This window comes from Anabrus simplex, chromosome 1, assembly GCF_040414725.1.
Source record: "Anabrus simplex isolate iqAnaSimp1 chromosome 1, ASM4041472v1, whole genome shotgun sequence".
NCBI classification, from domain to species: Eukaryota; Metazoa; Arthropoda; class Insecta; order Orthoptera; family Tettigoniidae; genus Anabrus; species Anabrus simplex.
Genome location: NC_090265.1, coordinates 727,369,797 through 727,396,473, shown reverse-complemented (window position 1 = coordinate 727,396,473; position 26,677 = coordinate 727,369,797). Strand labels below are relative to the sequence as shown.

At 38.9% G+C, this 26,677-nt stretch overlaps 1 protein-coding gene across 4 annotated transcripts in view; it reads left to right on the top strand.

Moving 5' to 3' along the window:
* The window catches only part of LOC136857427 (serine-rich adhesin for platelets), a 244,989-nt gene that overhangs the window by 128,667 nt on the left and 89,645 nt on the right, over positions 1-26,677 (top strand). For all 4 annotated transcript variants that reach the window (XM_067136082.2, XM_067136080.2, XM_067136081.2 and 1 more), the window contains one exon: positions 3,625-4,053. In XM_067136082.2, coding sequence (XP_066992183.2) covers positions 3,625-4,053 — 429 coding nt within the window. The remainder of the gene's footprint in view (positions 1-3,624; positions 4,054-26,677) is intronic.

Below are 26,677 nucleotides of genomic sequence, written 5' to 3'. Positions count from 1 at the left end.
CCACTGATAATACCTAGGTACTCATCGCCTGAATCTGTCCTGTCACTTATGTTATTCTCACACTCACTTTTTTCACCCATTCTCTCTTATTTTTTAGTAGTCATCAACACCATCTAGTAATTATGATTCTATTTCAGACTCGTTTTGAATTCCTTTTCTGGATGTAATGTCTACAATAGTTAAATCAAGAACATTTGCAATCCCAGCGAACTTCTGAAAAGAATATCACCATGAAAATCGTGCTTAGCAGCAAAACCTTTCTTGTTTTCATTCCAAATCCCTGTGTTAAGCCTAACTAAGGCCCTGTGTATTCACTCCTGACATCTAGCGGATAATTAATACTTTATTAACGGTAATACCATTTTACATAACAGTAGAGAAGAATAAACAAAACAAAACACACGAAAAAGAAAGTTCAGTGGAGTATAAATATGTACAGATATATACACAGATTATATTACAGGTAATCACAGGAAAGTAATAGTCAAATTTGGAGATTATGTAAGCGATTTCTCAATTTTGACAATGAGCAGTTAAATATATCAATATCCAGTTTGTTTAAAGATCTTGATATTCGTTCAATTGGTCCATTGAATGCGTAGTTAGTTCTATGCCAATTTGTAGACAATGTATTCTTGAACCTTGTGCGTCTGTCTGGTACATGTACGTTAATTTTTGCAAGGAGTTGTGGACAATTCACCAAGGAATGAAGCAATTTAAAAATGAAGTGTATCCAATAATTCACGGCATTGTGACAGGCTATGCATATTTAAGGACTGTTGTAAGGATGTATAATCAACATTATCATATGAGAATCCTGCTCTAAATGAATACAAACGAAGATATTTATGTTGTACTGAATCAAATCTATGGATAGAGGTCTGATGAGAAGGGTTCCAAACAGGGGTACAGTATTCTAGTATAGGGCGTACCATAGACACATACAGCAATCAATAGGTAGCTAAGTTTGAAAATTCTCTAGAATATCTAGTAATGCAACCCAGTCTTTGAAATGCTTTCTTACAAATATTTTCAATATGTTCATTAAACGATAGGTTATAACTGAATAAAACACCAAGGTCATTAACTTGTGAAACAGGAGTTAGAATGTTGTTATTACTATATTTGAAAAGAAATGATATTTTCTTCTTGTTTTTAAAAAACAATATTATTTTACATTTCTCATGATTAAGTTTCAACCATTTTGAATGCAATACTTTTCCAGATGATGTAAATCTTCTTGAAGTTTTAAACAATCAAGTGGACAATTATTTTGCATAAAAATTTTTGCATCGTCAGCAAACAAAAGCAATTCAGAATTCTTAAGTATATTTTTAATGTCATTTATGTAGAGAGTAACAAGTAAGGACGCAAGGTGAGAGCCTTGAGGAACTCCACTGGTAACAATAATAGGTGCAGAAAAATGATTCCTTATTTTAACAATCTGCAGGCGATTTTTAAGATACGATTCAAACCATGAGAGGAGAGGCCCATTAATTCCGTAGCCTGTTAGTTTTTGCTGCAAGATATCGTGGTCGACAGTGTCAAAAGCTTTTGAGAAGTCTGTGTAAATGCAGTCCACTTGGAAGTGGTTCTCTATTGCATCCAAGAGGAACTGATAGAATAAAAGAAGATTGCTACAGGTTGACCATCCTGAAAAGAATCCATGTTGCTCATCAATGATGATGTTTCTAAAGAGAGGTGTGATTTTGTTAAGAATTATTGAGTCAAAAATTTTGGAAATATGAGAATAAATTATAACTGGTCTATATTGTTTTATGACCGGGCGAGTTGGCCGTGCGCGTAGAGGCGCGCGGCTGTGAGCTTGCATCCGGGAGATAGTAGGTTCGAATCCCACTATCGGCAGCCCTGAAAATGGTTTTCCGTGGTTTCCCATTTTCACACCAGGCATATGCTGGGGCTGTACCTCAATTAAGGCCACGGCCGCTTCCTTCCAACTCCTAGGCCTTTCCTATCCCATCGTCGCCATAAGACCTATCTGTGTCGGTGCGACGTAAAGCCCCTAGAAAAAAAAAAATATTGTTTTATGTGAGTTTTATCACCATTTTTGAAAACTGGATTAACAGATCCTTTCTTCCATTCCACTGGAAAAACGCCTTGGTTTAATGATAAGTTGAACAGATAAAAGAATGCTTCACATAAAATAAATGAGCAGTACTTGAGCAGGTACGTTGAAACACCATCAAGTCTGACAGTTTTCTTTAATTCCAGAGATATCAGTTTGTTGTAAATTTCTGCCTTACTAATGTTTATAACCGATAGATTGACAGAGAAAGGATAATCATATGACATACTACTACTATTCTGATAAGAAGAATAAACGGATGAAAAGTGGTTAGCAAAAAGGCTGACAATATTTTCTCCAGTATCGGCTGTAACTTCATTAAGATGCATTGTTGAAGGAATATTATTACATGACCTTTTAGAACTTAGATATTGCCAGAATTTGTGTGGATTGGAAGTAATACAAGAGGACAAACTGGGGCAAATATTCATTTATAGGAAGGGGAGTTAGGGATTGGAATAGCTTACCAAGGGAGATGTTCAATAAATTTCCAATTTCTTTGAAATCGTTTAGGAAAAGGCTAGGAAAGCAACAGATAGGGAATCTGCCACCTGGGCGGCTGCCCTACATGCAGATCAGTATTGATTGATTGATTGATTGATTGATTGATTGATTGATTGATTGATTGATTGATTGATTGATTGATTGATTGATTGATTGATTGATTCCGGATAAAGATGTCTTTTGCTCTTGCGGGAGCGGACAAGTTCTGGACAAACACATGTAACCCTCGGCTAAAGTTAAAATTGGCATTTCTGCGTCAGTTTGAAATTAGATGATTTAATAAACAATTCCTTGAAAATAGTGTAAGTGAAGAGCCTCTTCAGTCACTTCACGTGCTCAGCTGCCTTTGTTGTTGCATTCTTTATCAACTGGAACTTGATGTTGAAATATTAGCCTTCTGCTCCACTCCAGTGTCCAAGTCCAACTTGACATGAACACAGCTTGTACTTTCAACGCTCCAATGTTGGCGCTGTGTTCACATATTTTAGAGCCATCTATTGAAACCCACAAAAATATTTTTCCCGCTGTGCAACAGTTTGTGGTGATTCTAGGGGCTATTTAGTAAGTCTCGTTCTTGAAAGTTTAAGAAAATTTTCTGTGATATGGTTTGTTTGTAAACATGACTTCGCCTTTGTCTTCTCATGTGTCTTCTCTAATGGATTTTCATATTTTATGACTGTTGAGGACAGTGAAAGTGATTTTGATGGACCAATTACTTACTTCAGCTATTTATTAGTGCACAGTATAAGTGGAAGTGTTTGACACAACCAGGTCTCCATCCTGAAAACTGTTTTGAAAAGTACCACACGATGAAAAAGATTCTGAGTCGTAATTTTAAATATTTCTCCTGTAGTATAACTAGATTTTATCTAGATTGTTTTATGTTGTGCCATTCCTGCAGCCGTCCGTGGTACAGAAATTAAGTAGATAGAAGTTGGATGGGTAGCATCAGATACGGATTATGTCTCAGCACCATGTAAGATGTCTTTAGATATTGCAGTTACCTGTTTCTAAAATGTCTCTGATTGTTTCAGGCTCAGCCAGCGATCATGGCCGATCGTCACGCCAGATGCTTTGACCCTCCTTTTTCTCCATTCCAACCTCCAGTATCTAAGGTTAATGCTCAGTCTAAAGTGCGGGACCTGAAAGTGTACCATCCACCACGGAAAAAAGTACAGAAGAGACCAAAAGTTGTTCAACATTCACACTCTCCGGGACAGTCTGTGCGGACCCAGGCTCCGGGACAGTCTGTGCGGACCCAGGCTCCGGGACAGTCTGTGCGGACCCAGGCTCCGGGACAGTCTGTGCGGACCCAGGCTCCAGGACAGTCCGTGCGGACCCAGGCTCCGGGACAGTCTGTGCGGACTCTGGCACCAGCAAAAAGTCAAGCTCAAGCACTGGCAGACGATTCTCTTGTACGAGAATCCATCCCTTCCAAGGAGGAGTGGAAGCCAGAAGATCAGGTAAAAATAAAATATTCTCTCTGTATAGTGATGTAGAAGGGAAACAAGTAAAAAACTTAGATGAGAAGCTTCCATGGTATATAGAGTTATTTAGTTCCTCTTACGGGTTCAACTGTGTTGTTGTTTTCTGTACATTCCGTACAGTTTGCTGACGTTTCAAATACATTACAGTATTCTTTGTCTATTAAGGCAAATTAAATACCGTTATTTGATCCGAGGTGATCAGTCTCCCAGGCGCTGATCAACGGCGCTCCAGTTTCTAAGGTTAATGCTCAGTCTAAAGTGTGGGACCTGGAAGTGTACCATCCACCACGGACAAAAGTACATGAAGCACGGTGGAAACACGCTTTAAAATGGGCACTTTTTGCATTCCACCCTCAAAAAAAAATATTAAAATAAAATTTCAAAACCCACATGACATAACATGAACTGAAATTAGAAAATGATAATGCAATTGAATTTTCTGTAGGCCTGTTGGTTATTTCATAAATAACCTCCAAACTCGAGTGCACATAATATTTTGGTCGACAGTAGGAGAATAATGGACTCGATCATGGAGGGTAAGAGGAGTACAGGGGGATCAAGATGGCTATGGTTAGACTCAATTTCTAATGATTTAAAGATAAGAGGTGTAGAACTAAATGAGGCCACAGTTACAAATACAGGTTTGTGGCAGCATTTAGTAAATTCACAGAGGCTGGCAGACTGAATGCTGGAAGTCTGTAATGAGGATGTAATGTACATTGTATCAGAAATAAAGACTAAATATGGTTTTAGAAACACTACAGTATGTATCACTGGGTCAGTCTGGATAAGCCTTAAGTAGGGGTTTGCTGTTGAGTTGGGGCTTGGATGTTTATGATGTGTCATATTTTCCTCCCTTTCCGTATTTCCACTGAAAACTTTAAAATAAGCCTATTTCAGTGTACAGTAGATTCCCATTAATCCACATTTGCCAGATCCAAAATTTTGGATAATCTGAACAGAGACAAAGATATAGAAGAAAAATATAAAAAAAAACCACTTGCAATGTTAAGAAAGGATTTAATAATAGTATTGTATTTTAAAATCATTAAACTTAATGTAGCATTTAGCAGAATAGTATTCATATACAGCACAGTACTGTGTCAAATTCCAGCATAACCTAGCTGTAATAGAAATAGTCAAACTATAAAGTAGAAATGATAAATACTCTAAGTTAATTTGTCCTGTATGCTGTAGTGTAATTACAGTAGAAGTCTGCTATAGCAAGTACGCATATAACGAGAACCCCATTATAACATCAGATTTTGACTGTCTCTTCGAAATTCCTATATTAAACCATGTATTATCCCTCGGTTACAGCGAGAACCCTATCGCCGATGCATTCGTTATTATGAGCGATTAAGCATGCACGATTTTTTCCCTTACCGATATTTATGCACCCAGCCATTATATTGCATGCGATCGATCATCTACGGTATTGTTTCCTCACTATGTCTACTAGCAATCTATCTTGTAGACATTCGAAGGCGATGTCGCAGTCGATTAGTAATATCCGTCGACTGCTATTCCGTAAAGAAAAATGGAAATGAATGAGGATAATGCATAGATGATGTGGCCAATGGCAGTTCTTAATATGTTAGAAATAAAAGCTGAAGTAAACGATTTGAAATTAAGTAAGAATATGATACACCTCAGGATATGGCAGAGTACATCATTGATTGCAGAGAATAGTTTCTCGCATCTAGTTAAATTTCAGAAAGGCTATTTCCATGTAATTTGTAGTGAGGAGGTTATAATTTCTCTACGTGTGCTTGATCACAAGCATTCTCGAAATAATTATTTCACAATTATTACTTTAAACTCGTAACCGCGATCACATTCAACCTTTGCATGGCCCGCATTCGCGGTCATATTGCCGTTAATCGAAACCTGCCTTAAGGTTCTGAGTATTATAGTTGGTGTTGGTTAGTGCTACAGTTGTTCTCCTTGGCTGACAACTGTGAAGACATGTTCGTTACTAGCGGTGCTGTGCTGTACAGGACTCCACTCGCCTTGGTCGGGTAATACTTAAGATGATCCCCTATAACCACTCGTAATGTTTCGTAAGAGAGGGTCATGTATGGAGCACTGTCACTGACAACGACTTTCACGGCATCATATGGTGCACTGTAAGTTCACAGTGCATCCAGGACAGCACGGCAGCAGTTCGTTGCATTTCCTGCTTTGAGATAATTCACTGCAGCAACGAACGGCTTGCTTTTGGATTCACCTGGAACTTGGAAACTATTTACAAAATCACAACGCCTCACTTTGTCAGTAGGTTTGTCACACAGGATGTTTATTTTCTTCCCAGCTACAGCTTCTGTTGTCAGTCTACGGTGATCAGAGGTAACTTGTAGAAAAATTTAAAAATAATTTTTAGAATTTCAAAGACTTAACATTACAACAAAAGAATGTAATAATAATTACAAAAGCACAAACCCCATACTGTCAGTAGTGGTGTTGCTTTGGTAACCAGGATGCACTAATCCCAACATGGGACTTAGTGATATTGAAAGAAGGAATGGTCCCTGGACCAAAATGAACCAAGGAATTGACTCCTGGACCAAAACTTGATGTCTCATAAGGAGATTGCAAAGGTGCACTTCTATTTCTTCTTCTTCTTCTTCTTTTCCTGCTGCTTTTTGCCCACACCTGTGGGGTCGCGGGTGTGAACTGCGTCACACATGTGGATTTGGCCCTGTTTTACAACCAGATGCCCTTCCTGATGCCAACCCTATATGGAGGGATGTAAGCACTATTGTGTGTTTCTGTGGTGGTTGGTAATGTGGTATGTTGTCTGAATATGATGAGGAGAGTGTTGGGATGGACACATATACGCAGTCCCCAAGCCAGAAGAATTAATCAGAAGCACTTAAAATCCCCGACCCGGCTGGGAATCGATCCCGGGACCTTCTGAACCGAAGGCTAGTATACTGACCATTCAGCCAACGAGTCAAAGGTGGACTTGTCCAGATCATAACCTAACCTGCCACTGCCATTTGGTTTGTTCGGATCACGACAACAGTTCTATTTGTTGTGTCTGCTCACTGCAATATTATATTTATGCATCCCAGATCCAAAGTAATACCAATTGGGTGGTTCGGTTAGGTACATTTTAGTTCCCTGGTAAATATTTCTCATTTAGAGTTTTCACACATGCCAGCTCTTCATTCGAAAACTCTGTAATCCATGCTTGTAATTCTTGGTTTCTGAGCTTTACCAATGGAATATTTGCCTTTCAAACACTTCAGTTGTTCCTTTTAAGAAGTGATCTATGGAAGTTTTATGGCATTTGCAGCTGTTCAATTGCTCCGTAATAGATGTCTGCTTGGTTTGCGATTAAGATGGACCAGCAACAGCTATAGAATTTTCTCATCACTTTGTTACGTGTTTTCCACTGTTAACATGTTGTACAATACTGTCCTTCTTTTCCCACACAACTCCGCAGTTACACAGTTTGCACAAAACTGTCAGTGAATCTGTGGCATGTAAACCTTCATTTGAATACCAGTATTGCCGAGCCCTCTCCTGGGCATAACCTCAATGATTAATGCAGATTTATTCTCATCATGTTTTGCACAACAAAGTTCAAACAGGAATAATGGGGAGTGAAACGCCCAGCTACCATCTTGTCTCCTGCCAATATAACTTTTCAGTAATAATCGCGACTTGCAGATATCGTTTATTGGTAATAATCAATAAAAATTTGTATGATCGCTGTATAAATTGATTATTAGTTGATCAATTCAATTAATGTATTACTGATTGATAGTATTGGCTGAAAATAGAATTGTGGACGATAAAAATGTTTCTGTCGATAAACATGGTTTGCACTACAAAATACTCATTACCTACAAAATTGCAAGTATTTGCTAATTATGCATTATTAGCATTTTCAGTTGAAATTCACATTAAAATTCGTGGCTATCGCAAAATGCAAAATTTGTTGCAATTATTATTATTATTTTTTTTTTTTTGAGTTTGTTTAGGCCACCTGTGGACTATGGTGTTTGTGCTTTATATGTGTTGTTGATGTTGTTTACCACTTCTGGTGTTCTTGGTGGGGGGTTTGGCGGCTGCTTTCTTGTTGGTACCTTGAGCTTTTTTGTTGGCTGGAGTAATCCTTCATTTTCTTGCTGATCTTAGTTCTAATTTAACATCAGTCTATTCTGTCTTAATTTTTCACCAATTGCTTTTAATTTTATACAAGTGTTCAACAAATTATTTTTAGATCTTCAAGACAGTGATTTATATTTATTCAAGTATACCAACAGATCATGAGAATTTTCAAGTGTTGTGTTATATATTCAAAGCAGTGACTTATTTTAGTGGATATTGAATAATAGATCAGAACTATTTTTGTGTTTTATACTATCTATATTTGTTATATGTATGGGCAATTAGTTTTTAATTTTTTTAAATATCTTATGTCTGATGACGACCTAATATCAATAAGCTCATGTACCGTGATTAAAATATATTGAAGTACTAATTTTAAATTGTATTGATTTGGTGGATTACCTCATTTATCTACAATAATTACATTGTCATCAATACAGAACATGAAAATTATAAACTTTGATGATTTAACAGAACTAGTACTCGTCACATAAGACTGTACACTAAAAGGGAAATATTGCCGCCCTGTACTCTTCTTTTTAATGGCTTATCATTGCTGCCAACTTGACTAGTTACATATTGAAATCACGAGACATAACCATCAACAATCTAGCCTTAGTGTAAATATCAGTAATGGATGTTCCTTTACCCAAATAAATTATCAGTCAAGATATTCATAAGTCAGTTTTCAAGCTCTGGGGTTCTCGCTTATGTGAAATTTTAACACAATATTAACAACACTAACACAGTTAGAAGAAACTGTTCTTCAGCTCTGTGATGAGAGTTAACGGCTGCACTTGGTAAAGTTGGTGAATGTGTTTAAGCAAAACTGCAATGTGTGCTGGACCGGAAACACTCTTCAGTCGGCAACATTCTTGAAGATGGGCCGAATCGAACAACAATGATTTTATTTATTTCAAATATGCTCCAGTAACATTCTGTGAGGCTGAGCCGAGCTTTTTCTGTTACAAATATATGATCGGAGGAAATTTTCATTTTCAATTTAGGACATTGAAATATATGTGATTCGCGGCTGCAATTCTGTATGACATACACTCATTGTGAAGTATTTCTTTCATTACTGTATATGTTCATCGAAATATTACACTGAAGAAAATGGAAATTGCAACATCCAGAAGGAGTGGTGCTACTTTGCTGCAATTGAACATGCAGGACGAGTGTTCGGTTGTGATTCGATTATTACACTTTCAGGTCCCTCTGACCACAAGTTTGGATAACAATCAATACAGGAATGTGCCCACCACGAGCTGCAATACATTAATGAATTCGTCGAGGCATGGAGTCAATAAGGCCCTGGATCGTTTCCTGAGGAATTGTGGCCCATGCTTGCTGCACTGCATGGGTCAGTTGTTCCAGAGTTGTGGGTGGCTGAGGACGGTTGGCCAGTTGTCGACCCATCATGTCCCACACATGCTCAATAGGACTGTGATCCGGGGATCTGGTGGGCCATTCTAAGGTTGTGATGTCGTGGAGAGCTTCTCTGGAGATGCGTGCAGTGTGAACCCGGACGTTGTCCTGCTGAAACATCCCATTAACAATGTTCGCCATCATAGGGACAATCACTGGATTGAGTACCCTATCAACGTACTGTCGAGCAGTCATAGTGCCCTCAACAAGCACTAATTCTGATTTCACATTAAAGCCAATAGCTCCCCAGACCATAATGCTTGGTGTTGGCCCTGTGTGCTTCTCGACAATAAGATCTGTGCGGCCCCTCTCCCCGGTACGTCGGCGCACACGATTCTGGCAATCACTGCAGGCAAGACAGAAGCCCGATTCATCACTAAAGACGACCCTATGCCATTCGTTGACCCACGTCGATCTTTCTCGACACCAGGCCAGCCTTACACGTCGCTGTTGTGGGGTCACTGGAACACCTTCTGCAGGGACACGGGCTCGTAAGCCAGCTGCACGCAAGCGATTACCAACTGTTTGTTGTGTAATGTGGGGTTCCACAGCTGCTTGAATTTGCGCTGCTGTTGCATGGGGTTCCATCCGGGCCATCCGAATGATGCGGCGATCCTCTCTCACAGTTGTCCATCATGCTGGGCCTGTGCCAGGTCTACGAGTGTGGGTACCTTCATTTGACCACTGCTGCCATACATGTTGTACCGTAGAAGCCTTTCGGCCAACACGTGCAGTGACAGTCCTTGCCGATAATCCAGCCTCACACAGCCCAATTATCCGAGCCCTCTCAAACGGCGACAGTTGTTGATAGCGTGCTCTTCTCTCTGTCATCGAAGCATGTTTGACGGGGAACACTTCACTGCACAGACTGCAAGTCAACTATGCTACACCAGAGTCCGTATACTGGAGTTGATTCCTCCACGACCAATTACGTGGAGAGACCTGTAGCAACAATCCAATGGGTCTGAAACTTTGATCGTTTACGTACCTACATGGCATCGTTCCATATCTTGAAAATCAACACAAACGACCAATGCCTTCATGGTGTTGCAATTTCCATTTTCTTAAGTGTATATACTTATCTCTTATCAGGTTATCATTGTGTCTGACTTATCTCTAGATTGAGTATTCAATAAATTATTTTAAAAAATAATTTTTTTGCTTTTTACTATTTGCTTTACGTCGCACCGACACAGAAAGGTCTTGTGGTGACGATGGGGATAGGGAAGGTCTAGAAATGGGAAGGAAGTGGCTGTGGCCTTAATTAAGGTACAGCCCCAGCATTTGCAGGGTGTGAAAATGGGAAAACACAAAAAAACCATCTTCAGGGCTGCCGGCAGTGGGGTTCGAAACCACTATCTCCCGGATACAAGCTCACAGCTGCGCGCCGCTAACCTCACGGCCAACTTGCCCAGTATGTTATATTTTAATGATTCAGTTAAATGGTATAGTTTTAAAACATTGAGTAAAATTTTTAGATCATACTACAAGAGACGTTCAATATATAGTTCAATACATCATAGATTATTAATTGTGGAATTCAAAAACCAAACTAAACCCCATGGCATTACAGCCCTTGAAGGGCCTTGGCCTACCAAGCGAGCGCTGCTCAGCCCGAAGGCCTGCAGATTACGAGGTGTCGTGTAGTCAACACGATGAATCCTCTCGGCCGTTATTCTTAGCTTTCTAGACCGGGGCCACCATCTCACCGTCAGATAGCTCCTCAATTCTAATCACGTAGGCTGAGTGGACCTCGAGCCAGCCCTCAGGTCCAGGTTAAAATCCCTGACCTGGCCGGGAATCGAACCCGGGGCCCCCTACACCACGGGGCCGGCAATTGTGGAATTAAAACAAGTAAAAATCCCTAAAATTGTACTGAAGAAATCAAAGTTCGGGATTAGGGAACTGGAGGAGGAGGATAAAAGAATGACATTCCAAGACTGGATAAAAAGGAAGTTGCCTAACATGGAAATATGAAGTGGAGAAGAGTGAGACATTTATGGAAGGAGCAACTGAGGTATGCGGGAAAACAAAAGCAAAGGTTAAGGGAAAGGAGACATGGTGGTGGACAGACAAAATAAAAAAAAGAAATAAATGAAAGGAACAAGGTGAAGAAAGAAATTGATAAGGAGAAGCAAAAAACGTGTCAGAGGGATGATAATAAGATAGAAAGGTTAAATGTGGAATATTAAAGTTTGAAACTACAAGTAAAGAGGAGTATCAAGAAAGAAAAGGAGAAATTTTGGGGAGAGTTTACCAACAAAATTGAGCAAGATAGTTGAGGAAATCATAAACTATTATACAGAGTAGTAAACTCGAAAGGAAGAAAATTGAGGCATTAGAGAGAGAAGATGGATCCATAGTACATGATGAAAAGGGTCTCCAGAAGATGATGGCAAAATATTTTGTAAAACTTTATAACGAAGATGACTGCTCGGAGTAAGAAGGGGATAAGAAAATGGAAATAACAGATGGAGACAAAGAAGAGAACACGATAACAGGGTTGGAACTTGAAAGGGCAGTGAAAGCAACGACCAAAGGTAAAGCAAGTGGAAAAGACTAATTCAGTGCTGATATGATTAAGGCAGCAGGAAGCATTAGACCACCCCGGTGAAAGTTTATGGGGCATATGGTTCCAATCTGTAGCTAGCTTCAGGTAGCTCCCGTCCAAAATTTTAGATGGCGCTGGAGGTCATTCACAACGTGTAGATAGTTGTAAACAGGTTCTGTAGTAGGCATGAAATGAGTGATATTCATAATTAAAGGCAGTTTGCCTCGAAGTGAAGTATTCCAAGTCTAACCTCAATCAGTGGACCCTTCTGACAAAGAATTAGTTGTATCCCATCAAGTATTATGGAGATAATATTGTGGATTGCATTGAATCCGACTTCACCCAATCTTTTAACCTTGTTCGAACTAATATCGATTTTAAGCGATAGTTCCCATGATGCTATAGTATTTGTGTTATTTGAATTCCAAGTGCCCATGTGCTTGTGCTGTAAATCTTTGTTCCTTGTGCTTGTTTATTAGTAATATATCTTCACTAGTCCTCCTGAAATCCTGTATTTCCTGTTAGAGTACACCTCAGGGGCTGGAAGCTGAATGATTCTATTAATGTATTTCTATATATTTCATGCCTCAGTGCATTTAATTCTGTTATTTTAATTTTCATGTGGTGCTTGGATATTGATGTGATACCCCATTCTCTTGTGTATGGTTTGCTCTGCTGTCTTGCTTTTGAAGGGATTTCTTATTTGTTATAATATCAGCTTTGTGTTAATGTGTCAATCATTCATTTGAAGTTAAAGCTGCTTTGAGGTGTGAAGTTATGTTCTCAGTAACATAGTATGCCATACGAACTAGGGTTATTAGATCAGATTAGAAAATAAAGGGGTGGGGGTGACGGCAAGGGTGAGGGGAAAGGAGGGGAGGGGGAGCTGTAAGCATAACCGAATGTGCATCACTGCGCCAGATGTTACTTCTCTGCGCTATCTGTTGATAATAACAGTAAGGTATTGCACACAATGTGCACTGTGGCGCTATCTCGAATTTTGGACTGAAACTACTAGCGCCTAGTGGCTTGGTACTGAAATTCATCATTGAGTTACATCTGTATTCTATTCTATCCTCTTTGCATTGAACTACAGTGGTTATACCAAGCCCTCAATGCCATATGGAAGGATACCTGAAGATTGGCAACAACGAAGCCTTGTACCATTGTATCACATAGGCTAAAAATAATGGAGAAAGTCATAGACAAAAGGCTGAGGGATATAATAAAACACAGTTAGAGGAAGAACAATGTGGCTTTAGACTGAATAGATCAACAATAGACTTGATATTTACAGTGTGAATGATAATGGAAAAACATCTGGAAAGGAGCAAGGAAATCATATTCGTATTTTTGGATTTGGAAAAAGCTTATGATACAGTTAAGAGAAAACATGTATGGGAATGCCTACTGTACTGAAAAGGAATGTACAAAAATCATTAATTAATAAGATTAAAATGTTGTATCATGAGAGTAAAAGCAGTGTACAACTGGGGAGTGGTGACGCTGAAATATTTTATTTAAAAAAGGTCTCAAGCAAGGAAGTGCACTGTCGCCATTATTGTTTATTGTATTGATGGATCAAATCATAAAACGTGTAAAACAGAATATCAGTAGTGATGAAGTGAATGCTTTGGTATTTGCAGATGATGTGGTGATTTGGGGTAAAAAGGAAGTACAAAGGAGACTGGGCATTTGGAATGAAAATCTAAAGGAGTTTGGATTGGTAATTAGTAAAAAGAAAACTGTTGTCATGCACTGTGGAAAAGAAAAGCCAAGTGAACATAGACGGAGAATGGTTAGAGAATGTAGAACAGTTTACATATCTGGGTAGCACTATTAATGGAAGAAATGAAATCAACCCTGAAATTAATAACAGACTAAGTAAAGGTACAACATTTTATCGTCAAGTCAGAGAGCTTTCATGGGATGACAAAGTACCCAGGAGAATGAAATTAACACAGTATTTCATACCAATTGTAACATACAGACTAGACAAGGAGAGAGAGAATTTAAAATATTAGAATCAGAAAAGAGCTAAATATAGAACCGTTAGTACAGAACATACAGAAAGCAAGACTGAGATGGTTCGGACATGTAAAAATAATGGGAAAGGAACGGGTAGCAAGAAGGGAATTGGAAAGAGAAGTTAAGGGAAAGGGACATGTTGGAAGACAGAGAAGAAGGTGGATGGATCAGATTTGGAAGGACATAAGAGAAGTTGGATTGAATGTGGTGGAAGTAATGAAGCAGGAAAAGTGGAAGAAGGAGTGGAGGACTGGAGTGACTGGAGTGGGACATTGATGATGATGATCTTATTTCTCAGCCAATTTTTGTTTTTTTTTAAAAAATTGGAATTTTGTTTCGAACATCTTTGAATATTCCAGTTTTGTCTCATAGAGTTTCATTTATTTCCAATAGGTGGTAGCGCTATGCCTAGCCTTCAAAATGGTGTGTGTAATGGAAGTGCCTATCAAGCAGAGAGCAGTTGTTGAGTTTCTTTTGGTGGGAAACCAGGGCATGACAGATATTCATAGGCGCTTGCAGAATGTCTACGGAGACCTGACAGTGGACAAAAGCACGGTGAGTCATTGGGCGAGGCGTGTTTTATCATCACATCACCGACAGGAGCTCACAAAACTTCAGTGGACTGTTCTTCGTCATCCATCCTACAGCCCGGACCTGGTGCCTTCTGATTTCCATCTGTTTGGCCCAATGAATGATGCACTCCGTGGGAAGCACTACGTGGAAGTTGGGGAAGTTATTGATGCAGCATGACGTTGGCTCTGACATCGACCAGTCGAGTGGCACCATCCAGGCATACAGGCCCTCACGTTACCGTGACGTAAGGCCATAGCATTGAACGGAGATTATGTTGAAAAATAGGGAATTGTAGCTAAAGGTTTAGGGAATAACACAGTGTATTTGAATCCTCGATAAAACCAACCTGCTTTTAGAAAAACGATGTGTTGCATTTTATATTGAACTACCTTTGTATCTTCATATTTTAATAGATTTTAAGGTCATAAGAGCTTGCTTTTTTCTAATATTTTCCAATCATAAACATCCTGGTGCTACTGATGAGACAAGTCGTTTCAGTTTGTTCGCATGAATAGCAGACACTCTATTGAATATGAAGTGAATTACTAATGAGTATTCTTGGATTATTATGATTGTTAATGCAAATACATCCCTTTATGATACCATTTATGTTTCCTGAAATAAACTAAGATCAGGTGTTGTTATGGTGTGCCATTATAAGAGCAGCTTGCAGACTAGTGGAAGCATCACTTCTTATATTGCATGGAGGTAGATGACTACGAAATTATAAATATTAGTGATTCTGAAGATTCTGGATCATTATAATAATCAGTTTCCCTCTTCCATTTCCAGCTGGGATGAGATGTTAATGGCACCTTCCTCTTTCGAACCACCGTGGCTGCTCCTCAACTGTGTTCCGATCCAGGTTCCTTCTTATTATGCTGTTCTTGACTGACTCTGACCACCTTACCTTCCTTCGTCTTGGTCTTTATTATCGCTTTGGTATCCTTCTCTTATGATCACAAGTATAAAGATTGGAACTTTCCACCTAATCATTACTGTTATTTATTATAAGGTACTTAAGATACTTTTACATCGCAGTACTGGTTTCAATCCTATGTGTGGGTCATCTTCTACTGCTGAAGAACCTTGGTCTTATTAAAAATAACATACAATATTAAAACACTACTTGTTCTAATTTTAAATGACTAATTCTAAATTACAATGATTGTCGGGAGCACAACAAATGACAGGCCGAGACAGCAAATAATATGACACAATCCAACAGATCGCAGTTATGAAGATGGTAACATTCTCACTTTAGATAATTGGACATCAAACCCAGACAACTTGACCCTGAGCAAACCAAAAGAAGATTTTAAAGTTATTCGCTCAAAACACGTGACTCGCATCTGTTTCATTGCACTAGCACTTCAATTCTTATGTTACTTCATTGCTAAACTTCCTGCTGATGGAAGTTTTACAAAACACAGTACCTTTTAACTTAGTATTAAAACGTTTTAAAAACTTAATATAAGAGTATCAACATTGTAACACTAATCAAATGAATGAGTATGTGATTGAACATCAAGAGCAGTAACATTGTAGCAAACTGTTGAACAATTTTAGACCTTTAAATTTATCTTCCAAGTATATTTTAATATTATACTTGTGATCATTGGAATTATCAATATGGAAAATGAAGTTAATAGATTATGATCCTTCTCTCATTTATTATCTTAACAGGTCCTTCTTTCTACTTTGATTTCCTTCCTGATATTCTTATTTCTCACTTTGTCCCTATTTGTCTTATTATAAGCTATAATCATTTTTGTTCCGTATTGAAATTCAGTTATAAGAAATAAATTGACAATTTCAATTTCAATTCTCAATATATCAAGTAAATAATATTAAATTAGTCTTGAAATTAGTTTCAGCCACTTAGTGGCCATATTCAACCAAAATAAAAATTAAACACATCATGTGATAACTAACACATATGTATAGAAGATAAAGTCAATGTTGCAGGAACTATAACATTAAAATACATACAAAACAAAAGTTATGGTTCTGATCTTCTCATCATACATCATACATTATTGTCGTGTGATCCTTGTGAACTATCCTAGACAATATTTCTTTCCTTTCATTTTTATTTTGCACAGAATAAGTTATTTTTCCTTTTCTTTTCATTATTCTGTAAACATACCTGCCAACCCTTCCGATTTACCCGGAAACTTTCCGGTTTTTAACTCGTCTTCCGATTTTCCGATTTATTTTTACTTCTTCCGATTTTTTACTGATACAAACTCTAGTATGGCCAATACTCTTCCCCTAGGATAAAGGATAAATTCTTTATGTGCTTATGTAATTTACAAAACTTCATTTTCAAGCATATTTATTTGATACTTTATTTCGTGAGTGTTTCGTCCGTCACCTTTGTGTATCGTGTTTCCCGCTCACGACAGCAGCATGTGCGCTTGATACAGCTGGGGATTCGGGGCGGCGCGTGGCGATCGTCCTCCAAGCAAGAGGCTAGCGCTCTCTAACGACTCCGTTAATCGGGACGAAAGAATGAGTTTGTTATTCTGTTGTTCGCGCGCTGTTAACATCGTTTCTGTGCGCAGTTTCGTCGGAATTGTAGGCGCGTGTTTTTTCTTGCATTTCTATGCTTTCCCCCTCTATCAAAGTCGTATGTTAATAATGTATGGCGTGGTTTCCCATTTTCACACCAGGCAAATGCTGGGGCTGTACCTTAATTAAGGCCACGGCCACTTCCTTCCCACTCCTAGCCCTTCCCTGTCCCATCGTCGCCACAAGACCTATCTGTGTCGGTGCGACGTAAAACAACTAGCAAAAAAAAAAAAAATAATGTATGGGACATATTGAATTGTTTTGTATTTGGTAGTTTCGCATATTTAAGTGCATAATTTTAATGAGTTGAATGTTTTTAAGGGGGGTGTGTCGGTGACAGTTTCTGGCATTTTCTTTTCTCGTTATGGCCAAAAAATATAACAAACATTATCTCCAAGTGTTCAGAAATACCTATAAATTTCCATTCATTTTACTGCCTGATAAAGGAAATAACCGTATTTTCTCGCATAATTAACGCCCTGGCATAATTTTTGCATCCCAATATTTTTGGGTCCAAAGTGGAGAAAAAGAAATGTTCACGTATTTGACACACCCACAACTTCGAACATCCATCACTCAGCTCCGGATGCGTTTTGAAATAAAGGCTTCCTATTGCGAAAGCGTGCATTCCAAACACAGGGCAACGTGCTGTTATTAGCCGTCAGGAAATCCCACTGCACTAGTTTTATGAGTGTTTCGGGTACAGGACATTGTTTGTCAGTCCACAGTATTGAAGTAATACTGCATCATACAAACTTGTGGTGATCAGTTACGCCGAAACATACGGGAATAGAACAGTGGGCAGCAGGTATTCAGTGTCCAAATGAAACGTGTGCTACCGTGGTAACAGAAATGCACTTCAAGTGGTCAACAAGTCTCGCAAAGCATTTCGCAGACGAAAAAGCGGTAAGTTTCCGCAAGTGGAGGATTATCTGCTTAAATATATGATTTTGTTACGCAATGTTGGATGAGCCGTTTCTCACGAAATGCTCTATTTTAAAGAATGAGAAATAGTCGCGGCACATGGAATCAGTGTCTCGGATTTGAAGGTTAGCCGAGGCTTGATTCATTTTATGAAGAGAAATGGACTTTCTCTTCGACGAAGAACAATATTATGCCAAAAAATGATGAATGATTTCAACTATTTTCATTGCTTTGTGATTGAGAAGCGTAAAGTGAAGGAATATTTGATCTCCCATATAGGAACCGCAGGTCAGACACCAATCAGTTTCCATATGCCACAAAGTCGAACAATCGATAAGAAAGGAACATACAGTGTTATCGTATGCGCTACCGGAAGCAAAAAACAACGATATACTGGTACTTCAATGCTTGCTGTAACAGCTGATGGCAGAAAGCTTGCACCTTACATTGTTCTAAAATGAAAAACAATACCTAAAGCAAAATTTCCGCGAGTGGTCACATTCGTATTCAAGAAAAAGGATGGATGGACACGTCACTCATACAAGATTGGATACAAATGGTTTGGGGTAATGTAGCAAGGTTCCTCCTACGATGCCCGGCCCTTCTCGTGTTGGACAGTTTTCTTTTTTTGCCTGTACCGTATGTCATTCAGGTCATATTGTCAGCTCGTAATGAGAATAATATTTTCTAGTGTCGGTACTTCTAACCCACGTGTCTAACGTACCTGATGTACCCTATTTGACTTTTCAGAAAAAATCTCCCACCAGAATTTTACGCCAAATGACGATAACAGCAAATGAGTTGAACCAATTGTGTTTATATTGTATTTGATGTACCAAAGTTTTCACCTGTATTGTTTGTCAAAAAAGTGCGTTAATTATGCAAGGAAATACAGTATTATGCATTTTGTTGTGTGTGTGTCGGTGTGACATAAATATTATCATTCGTATGTGTCATAAATGAGGGTGATTAGGTACCTTTTCTTGTAACCATTTTTATGTTTTCTTAGTTTAAGATTTTAAATTTAATGGTCAATTCGCATTGTAACTGTAGATATGTATGCCTTTTATACTGGCCTTTTTTCACATAGACTGTGGTGGAATATATGTGATGAAATCCAAGAATTAAAACTTCTTCCTATTTTTGGTTTCTAAAAGTTGGCAGATATGTGTAAAGAATGGCTAAGGAGTGCAAGTGTAGGAACTGTGGGTGTGGCCAGGCATTAAGGAGTATGTGGGAGGAGTTGGAGAGTTTGAGGGAGATAATTAGGATTCTCTCAGCGGACAGGAAGGAAAGTGGGCCTCCCTCAAAAAATGTACAGGATACAGCAGGTGTAAAAGTGGGATGGGAAGGAAAGGCAGGGAATTGTAGAAGACAGGTGGTCTAATGTTTTAACACATGGGTGACGGGCCCCGAGAAATCTCGTAGTATGCTCGCCAGCGGTAGGTGATTGGCCCCGAGAAATCTCGACATTCACGACATTGTGTTTGGTCTTCCTGTGACATCTCTTGACCATATATTGAACTATTTCGGACTTGCACATTGAGTAGAATAAATTTGTAGATGTATATCTGCCACTTTTTTTTATTCACGGCCTCTTTTATCCTTTGAGTTTCAAAACGTCGACTTTCTTTCTGCCGGTTCAGTCAATACGCGGAATACGGTGTTAGCTGACGACGATATTTTAGAAGAATTATATGCCGATGATCGTTCAAATGGATATAGTGACAATGAACTAGTGGAAACTGAATGTGAGAGTGATAGTGGAAGTGATATTCAAGCCTCTACATGCCGTAATACGATGTAAACATTAATGATGTGTAAGGAATTGACGCTGAAGATGGTTTTGTAAAGGCAGATCCACCGAGATATTTAGAACAGTTTCAAGGCAGACAAGGACTAACATATGTCCCACAAGATAATGAAAGTGTCAGTGAAGTTCTTGAAAGGTTTTTTAGTAGCGAGTTCTTTACCTTGCTTGTAGAACAATCTAACCTCTACCATGACCAGAACATTCACAAGTACAAGCAGTCACCCAAGTCTCTCAAATAGAAATCTATCACTGAACATGAGATGAAGGTGTTTCTTGCAATGCTAATTCTGATGGGACAGGTAAGGAAAGATAGACTTCGTAATTACTGGAGTACAGATGCACTAATTGAGACTCCAATTTTCAGTAAACTGATGAGCAGAAATCGTTTTGAGCAGTTATGGTACTTCCTACATTTCAGTGATAATACTGACGCAGATAATGAAGGTGATAAATTGTACAAGATTAGACCAGTTCTGAATTACTTCACCGAGAAATTTCAGGAAATTTATAGACCCGCACAAGAGCTAGCACTAGATGAGGCCATGATCCCATATAGAGGTAGACTACGTTTCCGAACATACAACCCAGGTAAATTGGTTAGGTATGGAATTCTTGTATGTGTAGTGTGTAAGTCAGTGTCAGGGTACATATGCAACATTGAGATCTACTCTGCTGGAGGAAACAATTTTTTGTATTCTTGACCCTTTTCTCGACCTCTGGCATCATGTCTATCAAGACAATTATTATAACAGTGTTACAATGGCTGAGCACTTACTGGAAAGAAAGACAAGGGTTTGCAGTACCATAAGAGCCGATAGGATACTGCCAAAATCTTTCAGTGAGGCTTCAAAGAACCTGAAGACTGGCGAGAGTATTTTTACTTGGAAGAATGACGTCTTATTGCAGACATGGAAAGATAAGAGAGAGGTGCGAATGATAAGCACACTTCATCAAGCCACACTGCATTCCGTAGAGACGAGGAGAGGAAAGCGGGTGAAGAAACCTAAGTGCATCCTGGAATACAACAAGTTCATGGAGGGAGTTGACAGCCGATCAGTACCTGTCTTATTACCCAATCCTCCGTAAGACGATAAAGTGGAGTAAGAAAGTGTTCCTGTGGGTCGTCAACTGCGCACTCTTTAATGCATTTAGGGTATATAACATGCAGAATCCTCAGAAGAAAATGAGCTACAAGTACTTTCTGATGAACACGGCAAGAATCTGGGCCACTGAAAATACTGGAGAACCACAGGATGAAGTACAACCCTCAACCTCACAGACACCAACTGGTAGGACACACAAGCTTGATTCTCCAGGATGATTAAATGGAGACATGAAGACGCACACCTTAGAAGGTATTGTGGGGTCTGGAAAGAAGTAGTTCCCAACAAAACCATGCAAAGTCTGCAGTGCTCACAAGAAGCGCAGTGAAACACGCTACATCTGCTCATTCTGCAAGACGCCACTGCACAAGGGATCATGCTTCCAAAGATACCATACTCTCAAGTACTACTAGGGGCATTGGTGAGTACTCATACCAATTTTAAAGATAAAATCTTGACTGGTTTAATATTTATGTACATTTTTATAATCAAGTGCACCCTAGTATGCTTAGTAGAAAAATGTCTGGTCCATAGGGTATGTGACAAGCTCAAGCATCCGGTCAGCAATGTGTTAAGGGGAAGGAGATTGCAGGCAAAGGGCTCTATTCAGCATCAGAATTCAGGACAGGTGGGAAATCGATATGAATCACTACAGGTAGAACAACCGAGGGAAGATAAGAAACATGGAACTGTTGCTGAGAAGTGTGGAAGTAGGAGGAAGGGAAAGGGTAGGAAAAGGAAATGTGGAGTAGTGGATAGGAAAAGACAGGTGGAACAGGGTCATGGGAGGGAGAAAAGGGAGGAGGAAGTAACTTCTGCAGCTGTCAGGAAAGAGGGCTGACCAGGAGGGGAAGGGATCAAATGAGGTGGGTAGGTTTGAGGCTCTGGTCATGGAGGATTCCATTGTTAGACATGTGAGAAAAGTGTGTGGAAGAAAGGGAATCAGAATAGAGTGTTATCCAGGAATTAGGTTGAGGCAGATGTTGAGGAAAGTAGAAGAGAAGGAGGAGGGAAAGGAGAAGGTGCTAGTGTTTCATGTTGGTACTAACAACGTAAGACAAGCAGGTATAAGTACCAACATAGTTGGGGATGTGTGGGATCTGCTAAATGCAGAACGAGTGAAGTTTAAGGAAGCAGAGATTGTTATCAGTGGAATACTGTGTATGTGGGATATTGACTGGAAGGTGATTGGGTTTTAAATGAGACTATGGAATGGGTATGTGAGAAACTGGGAGTGAGGTTTCTAGATCCTAATGGGTGGGTAGGAGATAGGGATCTGCGCTCAGATGGCCTTCACTTAAACCGCAGTGGTACGTATAAGTTAGGAAATTTGTTTAGAAGGTTAAAGGGAGGTACATTCAGGGAAACGGGGTGGCCTAGGGAACAGTGATACGGGTACAGGGAACTGGACGTCAAGTAGGGATGACGTAGAAATGTTAGTGCTCAACTGTAGAAATATTGCAAAGAAAGGAATAGAATTAAGTACAGTAGAAGTCCGTTATGGCGAGAATTCATAACAGCGAAAAATTTACTCGCTATAGCGGATTGTCGTTATATCTGATTTTTGCATAAAAGTCGGGAAAAACCCCATACACATTAAAAATCAGTATGAAACGGCAATCAGTTTGTTCAAAACTTGCGTTCCCGCAGATGATATCCACACTACGGCTTACTTGTATGTTATTTGTCAAAATCCAATACTACATGAAAGTGTATGTTTAATTTCGTTCTGAAAAGATATAGTACTGTATTTCTCCGAATCCAAGATGAACCCCACTTTTCCCTTCAAAAAATTTAAATCAGTCTCAAAAAGTACTTTGTAAAATCATATGAATGCCTTTGTTGTACAGTAAGCCTACGCATTTTTAGACGCCAAACGTTGGGTTTCGTCATGCTGGTGTTTTTTTTTTTTTGCGCTGTACAATTATTCTTTATTTCTGCGGGTTTAACGACCATTAACTTAAAATTGGCATCATAATGCCGAAGAGAACCTGTTGAAAATTTGCCGGCAATATCTATTCCATGCGTCTCTACAATAGGACGATCCATCGGGAAATTGTTCTTGCTGTTTATAAAACTGTTACTTTTACTCAGTGTCAGATATGACCGGCTACCGCTACACGCACAACTCGCTTGCCGGCTAGCGATGTATAGGCCTAATCGCGGACGTTGAAAGTCATCGAACGAGTTTATTGCGTCACGGTATGGCCATTCCGCCCTTGCGTTTTTCGTGCACATACCTCACAATTTCATCTTCGACTTCTTTAAAGCATTCTTGTCACAGACCACTGAATGCATTTTTTGTACAGTACACATTTTTTTAGCTCTTTGTCTTCACGCTAACGACAGATATTTGCTTTAGTTAGGCCTATACCATATTTTCTTGAGGATGTAATATTATTCTACATTTCAGAGTGTTTAATAACCGTTAATTTAAAATTGGCATCATAATATCGACGAGAAGCCGTTGAAAATTTGTCGGCAATACCTTTTCCACGTATCTTTACAATACGACTATCCATCACGAAAATATTCCTGCTGTCTACAAAACTTAATTTTACTAAGCGTCAAGTACAATAGACGTGTTATAACTCTGCCATTGAGTAGCCGGCCTTTCTAAGAATTCGAAGGCTCGAATGTTTTGATGCCATTCTGCAGATTTGAGAAACGTTTTTGTAGAGGCTAATAGAACGTCATTCTCTCTTCACTATTTCCTGAGATCCACACACAGGCACTTTACAACCGGTTGTCGCAGCTACATGAAAGTGTAGGTTTAATTTCGTTCTGAAAAGATATAGTACTGTATTTCTCCGAATCCAAGACGAACCCCACTTTTCCCTTCAAAAAATTTAAATCAGTCTCAAAAAGTACTTTGTAAAATCATATGAATGCCTTTGTTGTACAGTAAGCCTACGCATTTTTAGACGCCAAACGTTGGGTTTCGTCATGCTGGTTTTTTGTTTTGTCATTTATTGTCAATGAGTTTTGTGTGTGCGTGCGCATGCAGGGGTGAAAAGAAGTAGCGTAGTTGCCAGCCCAGTGGTATCCATTAACTTACTGTTAGGCCATGTTTGTAAGACAACCCTTGAGTTTTCGCATGCTGTTCTGAGAAAAAAAAAACACGTCGTCTTGGATTCGGAGAAATACGGTATCACTCCAGAGGTTTCTGTAGCAAACACTTGTTTTTTCTTCTGCAAACGGCGTCACCTATCTAACCGTGTATGTATCATGAAAACATATTTGAAACGCATGTAGAGAAATTATAACCTCCTCGCGAAAAATTGACATGTAAATAGCCTTTCCGAAATTTAAGTAGACTCGAGAAGATATGAACTATCTTCTGAAATCAGTGATGTACTCTGCCATATCTTGAGGTGTATCACATTGTTACTTAATTTCCATATGTAACATTAAAATTGAGAGATCGTTTACTTCAGTCTTTATTTTTAACGAGTTAACAACTACTGTCGACCACGTTATTTACGCATTTATTACGAAAACGTGTTATCCTCGTTCGTTTCAATTTTTTTGAGAACAGCAGTCGACGGGTATTACTAATCGACTCCAACATCGCCTTCGAATGTCGACGAGAGAGCTCACAAATGCACATAGTGAGAAGACTATACTTTACCAAAGATGATCGATCGCATTTTGTGGCAAACGTTTCAGTTTTCTTATTCAAACAGCATCACCTATCCTAACTTAACCATACTATACATATGATGAAAATACACTTCAAGCGCCAGTAGAGAAATGAAATCAATTATGCACTGTGCCATATCTTGAGGTGTATCCCATTCTTACTAAATTGCAGTATTTAGTCTTAAAATTAAGCCTTCGTTCAGTCAGCCTTTACTTTTAACGAGTTAACAACCGTTGTTGGATACATTATTTACGCATTTATCACGATAATATGTTCTCTTTCATTTCAAATTTTCTTTATGGAACAGCAGTCGACGGGTATTATTAATCGACTCTGACATCGCCTTTGAATGTCGACGAGAGAACTCGCTAGTGGACATAGCCAGGAAATGATACCGAAGTTAATCGATCGCATGCAGTATATAGCAATGTATATAATCGCTGGGGTGCATAAATATCGAGAATGGAAAATATCCTGCATGCTTAATTGCTCATAATAACGGATGCGTCAGCGATGGACTCTCACTGTAACTGAAGGACGATACACAGTTTAATATAGAAATTTTGAAGGGACAGAAAGGAATTGACGCTATAATGGAGTTTTCGTTATATGCCGTACTCGCTATAGCGAACTTCTAGTGTAATAGATATATACTTACCAAATATTGTAATAGGATTTGAATCATGGCTGAAAAATGATATAGTAGATGCAGAAATATTCTCATGGAACTGGAGTGTGTATCGTAGAGAATAGTAGGAGGGAGAGTATTCATTCTGGTGAAAGAAGAATTTGTAAGCTACAAAAAAGTTAAAGATGACAAACATGAAATTCTAGGTGTAAGGTTCATCTCTAAAGCAACTTGATGTCTTTGGAGTGTACAGACCGGGAAAGGGTAGCGCTGATGCTGATTCAGAATTATAAGATAATCATCTATGTGGGAAACGATATGGAAAGGAACGTGATAGTAGCGGGTGATCTCAATTTACCAACTTTCATTTGGGAAGGTAATGCGAACGGCAGGAAGCATGACCAACAAATGGCAAATAAATTAATGTGGGAAGGGCAGCTGATTCAGAAAGTGATGGAACCAACTAGAGGGATGAATATTCTGGATGTGGTGCTGGTAAAACCAGATGAGCTCTCTAGAGAAACTGAAGTAATAGATGGCATTAGTGATCACGAAGCTGTTTTTTGTCGTAGTTAAAAATAAATGTGAAAGAAAGGAAAGTATTAAAAAAGTAGGACTATTAGGCAGTACCATATGGATGATAAAACAGGCATGAGGGAGTTTTTAAAAAGTATCTATGATCGATGGAAAACGATAAATAAAAATGTAAACAGACTCTGGGATGGGTTTAAAGCAATTATTAAGGAATGTGAAATTAGATTTGTACCTTTAAAGGTGGTAAGGAATGGTAAAGATCCACTATATTATGAGAGAGAAGTAAACAGACTAAGAAGGAGTTGCAGATTGGAAAGAAATAGAGTTAGCAATGGCTGTGGTAGTAAGGAGAAATTGAAGGAACTTACTAGGAAATTGAATCTAGCAAAGAAGTCAGCTAGGAATAACGGCAAGCATAATGGGCGGTCATACAAATTTTAGTGAAAAACGAAAGATATGTATAGGTACGTTACGGCAGAAACATTATTAATGAACAAGGGGAGTGTGTGTGTATGCGAGGATCTTCAAAAAGCAGAAGTATTCAGTCAGTATGTAGAGATTGTTGGTTACAAGGATAATGTCCAGATAGAGGAGGTGACTAATACTAAAGAAGTATTAAAATTTACCTATGTTAACAGTGACATTTAGAGTAAGATACAAAAGTTGAAAACTAGAAAAG